Here is a 4,891-nt window from a genome sequence, read left to right on the forward strand (position 1 = left end):
CTACCAAACCGGGCCAAACTTCTCAAAATCACTACACCTCTTAAGGTGGGATTATCAAGCAAGCCTAAATCATGAACATCAAGGACACTCAATGACCTTCCCATTTTAGAAGATTATCCCCCACTTAGGGTAAGCTTATACAAACTCCTTGCAACATCACTTCCTTTAATCCTAAGGTCGGAGCAAGTCACAATTAAACCTTCACACTCCCCACATAACATGATCCTAAACCATGGAGGATTACACTTTTATCCCCTTTTAAAGGAGTCCACTCACTCAACCTCTCTAGGCACCACTTAAGCACCACTATTCCCCCAAAAGTCTAACACATCATAAAACTCTTTATGGTTAAGTGGGGTTATACTAACAGCCATATATGACTATAATTAAACCCATGAATACTAAGGGCAACACAAAAGTTCATCATATCCCAATTAATCAGGTCACAAAAGACAAGTATTACTGGAATTACTCCTACAAGGTTCATCACCTTTGATATCTAGTCTATAAGCTCTAGAGGATCTTCCTCTATCTTTGATGCATAGAATTTCGCAACCTAATAAAGCATAAAATACATACCAGAACCCTTAAGATTCACTACTACTCACTCTTTGAGACTTAGGGGTAGACATCCTTTCTTGGTTAAACCTTAGGGGAAACTTAGAAGAGCTTTGTACATGAAACTTTCTCTCTTTCACTAAGGTTAGACATTTCTAGAACATTTCATCCCCTATCATCACCTTTGGAGGGATCTACCAATCAATCATACCTAGGTATTACCTAAGCACCCTACATCAAATGATCATACTTAAGAAACTGAGAGACACAGCTGAAGGATGTGCATAAAAGGGCATCTACGGAGGTGATCTACATACCGTAGGTCTATTCACGCTCTTTAGATGGGTGTCGTAGATGGGCAGGCAAGGTTTCAAGGAAAATCAGGGAATTCTTGACCAAGTGTGGAACCACGGTTGCAATCGATGGATCCTTAGATTGATCTATGGACCGTACTGCTGATCCGTCAAATGATTCAGAGAAGGGTTCCAGTACCTGATTTTGAAGATTCTAAGTATGGAGCTATGGAGGAGGATCCACGGTCCGTACTGGTGCTCTGTCATTTGGTTCAGAGATTTGAAGACTTTGAAGTTAGAAATTTGCCCAAGTCCTGAGTCACGGAAGGGACCTACGGACCGTAGATCAATCCACGATCCGTAGGTCAATATCGTCGATCGAAACCGTGTCCTGAAACATTATTTCCTTATTTCATTTCCTCTTTAGTTAGGAATTATTTTTCTATATATAGGGCATGTAAACCTCGTTTTTGGGGGTTAGACTTTATTACTTTTGTCCTACTTTTTTGGCTTGGGAGATTAACTTGCAACTTTAGCAATTCTTTATTTCTTAAGCTTGTTTTGAAGATTTTTGTTTGGAAATTCAAGTTGAAACTTTGGGTTTATCATTCTCATTACGTAAGTTCATGATTTCTTCTTCTAAAAATATGAATTGTTTTCTTACTAATATGTGTAACTAAACCCACAACTAGGGTTGTGGGAACCTTGAGCGATTAACGAAGTATGAATAGTAACTATGTAATTCCCGAATAGTGTTTTGCATGCATTGATAATTCTTTCATCTAGAAGTCTTTTTAACAGTGCGCAATGTTAGAACTTTCCTTGTTGCTACTTGCCGGACCAAATCTCCCCCCCCCCTTTTACTTAGCTATCTCAAAAATACATTGGCTAAATGAATATAATCGTCATTAAACTTAAATCTAAACCATATTCCTCGTAGGATTGACCCGAACCTACAAGTTGGGTTCTTTACGTTATAACGATCGCTTATGCTTCTGAAAAGAGGTATAATTTGAGCGTATCAAATTTTGGCGCCACTGCCGGGAAATAAGGTTTTTAGATTAAGTTTAATTGCATTATTGAACTTTAGTCAAATATTTCCTAATTTTACTTTTTCTTTTGTTTTTGTGTCTCTCAGGGTCTTACTCTAGGGTATGACAAGTACATGGAGCCAAGGCCAACCACTTACTCCCTACGATCCTGAACAGAATAGAACTCTGTGGAGAATGAATAATCAAGGAGTTTCAGTTAACTCTATCAGGGAAGAGTTAGGTGAAGGTGTTGGATTACAACCCTTGAGGGTAATTGATGTGAATAATCAAGTTCCAGTTGATAATAGATTGGAAGATGCACTGAAGGCACAAGAACCACAACGACCACGTCTGCATGAAAATTCGAAGGTCAACCTTAGTGTCAATTCTAATGGACCTCTTGTCGTACCACCTATACCTCATGGGCATACATTTGTGGTGACTAGTAGGTTGATGCAGATGCTTACAACGAGGGGCTTGTTTGCGGGGTTGCCAGTGGATGATCCACATGCTTACATAGCCAAACTTAATCATGTCTACAAAAGTTGTATAGGTCGATCGAATTAGGATATGAACGTCATTTGGTTGCGTGTGTTTCTCCTATCAGTGACCGGAGATGCTGTTGTTTGGTTTAATGAACTCCCTTACAACTCAATCTATACATGGGAGCAGTTGACAGAGGCGTTTTTAGCAAGATTCTTTCTAGAGTCCAATAAGTTGAACAAGAAGGATAAACTCAACAACTTTGTAGCATTACCTAGAGAGTTTGTCAGTAGTTCTTGGGATCAGTTCACTGCCTTAATGAGAGGTGTCCCGAATCACCGTATTGATGATGAGTCACTGAAAGAGTACTGCTACCGAGGACAGGATGATAATGGTAAGGTAGTGCTCGATAGTATGCGGGAGGTTCGTACGGTGAATGCATTTTTGCACAAATTATAGAGAAAATAAAGAAGATATCTCAAAATATAAAGCTTGGAGCACAAGAAAGTAAGACACTGGGAGGAGCACATTTGACGTTCAAGCTACAAACAACTAGCTCGCAGATGAGATTCACAAGGAGATGGCACAGATGAGAACTGAACTAGGGTTGGTATTAAAACATGTGACTGGAGGAGCGGAGAAGGTAAATGTTGTGAACTATTTGACTAGAACTCCACCACTGACAGAGGAATATTATTTTGAAGAGGATGCTAATGCGGTGAATGAGCAGACGGAGGGTCTCCGACCAAATGCCCAAGGTTCCAACACGGATAATTGATGCCAAGGTCGGAACTATGGCAATTACAATTGTGAGGGTCAATATGTCAGGGATGGGAACTACAATCGCGACAACAATTACAACCGAAATAACTATGGCAACAGAAACGATCTGGCTGGATTTATATTCCTCCTCAAAATCAAGATTCTGCTCCTAGAGAAGCTGGAGGTAATATGTCACGTATTGAGGATATGATGCAAAACAATATGAGGACGTTTGACACGATTGATGAGAATGTGAAGGAGATGCGAAATGACTTGTCTGGTATTGGTCAAAAAGTTTATGCCCACGCAGTGTCGATCAAGCATCTTGAGCTACAGATGACTCAGTTGTCGACTATAGTAAACCCACATCAACCTGGCACTCTTCCTAGTAATACTATCCAAAATCCAAATAATGATGGAAATTGCATGGCAAGCACGACTCGAGGAGGTAAGCAGACCATTGATCCACCTATGCCGTCTGGGATAGAAACTGATGCTAGTGAAGATGATGATGTGGTTGAGGTGACTGGAGAGTTTGAGAATGCTACAGAGAAGAGGTAACTCAGAAAGTTGTCCCCATACCCAAACCTCCACCTCCTTTCCCACAAAGGTCAGTGAAACAGACTGTAGAGAGCAAATACGACAGGTTTATTAGCATGGTGAAACAGCTTTCCATCAATGTTCCGTTAATAGAGACTTTGGAGCAAATTCCTCGGTATGCAAATTTATGAAGGATATGGTGACCAAGAAAAGGGTCGTTAGCTTCGAGGATGATGATAGATTGCAACATCGTAGCGCTATTGCTACTAGGTCCCTTGTGCAGAAGAAGGAGGATCATGGTGCCTTTACTACTCCATGAACCATCGGGTTGTTGCATTTTGCTAAGGCATTGTGTGATCCTGGGGCTAGCATTAATCTGATGCCATTGTCGATTTACAAAAAGTTAGGTTTGGGAGATCCAAAATCGACTGCGATGCGATTGCTCATGGCCGACAGAACTGTGAAGAGGCCCATAGGTGTGTTCCATGATGTACTAGTGAAAGTGGAGTTGTTCATCTTTCCTGTAGATTTTGTGATTCTTGACTGCGAGGTTGATTTTGAGGTCAGCATCATTCTTGGGAGACCATTTTTAGCTATGGGGAGTGCTTTGGTTGATATGGAAAAGGGGCAGACGAAATTCAGACTGAGCAATGAAGAGGACTTTAAATATTTGTAGGTCTATGAAGCAAAGTAGTGAGCTCCAATCGGTATCGACGATAACCTATAGAGTTGAGAGTGTTTCTGAGGTGCAAGTTGAGGAAAGTCTAGGTGTTGAGGCACTAGCAGCGATTATGATGAACTTTGAGAGTGATGGTATTGAAGAATATGATGAGTTGGCCGCCGCACTTGATAGGTGCGAATATCATTCGAAACCAAAGAAACTGGAGTTAAACATGAAAAATCGTGTGTCCCCACCCACAAAACCATCTGTTGAGAAGGCACATAAATTGGAGCTTAAGGCTCTACCATCACATTTGAGGTACGTATTCTTGGGAAAGGATGATACTTTACTGGTCATGATTGCGCCATATTTGAAGGGGCGACAAGTAGAGTGTTTTGTTTCTGTGTTAAAGAGATTCAAGCGAGCTATTGGGTGGACTATTGCGGACATTATTGGGATCCCTACTGGTATCTGTTCTCATAAAATCCAACTCATGCCAGATCACAAGCCAAGTATTGAGCACCAGAGAAGATTAAATCCGCCTATGCAAGAGGTAGCTAAAA

At 40.9% G+C, this 4,891-nt stretch overlaps 1 protein-coding gene across 1 annotated transcript; it reads left to right on the forward strand.

The window, feature by feature from the left end:
• Positions 1-2,945: 2,945 nt before the first annotated feature.
• On the forward strand, positions 2,946-4,343 carry LOC125845991 (uncharacterized). The gene is made up of 4 exons (XM_049525465.1): positions 2,946-3,123; positions 3,438-3,684; positions 3,774-3,842; positions 4,037-4,343. Exons 1-4 carry the CDS (start codon positions 2,946-2,948, stop codon positions 4,341-4,343), a joined length of 801 nt encoding a protein of 266 aa, XP_049381422.1.
• The last annotated feature ends 548 nt before the right edge of the window (positions 4,344-4,891 follow it).

Source organism: Solanum stenotomum, chromosome 11 (genome assembly GCF_019186545.1).
Source record: "Solanum stenotomum isolate F172 chromosome 11, ASM1918654v1, whole genome shotgun sequence".
Lineage (NCBI taxonomy): Eukaryota > Viridiplantae > Streptophyta > Magnoliopsida > Solanales > Solanaceae > Solanum > Solanum stenotomum.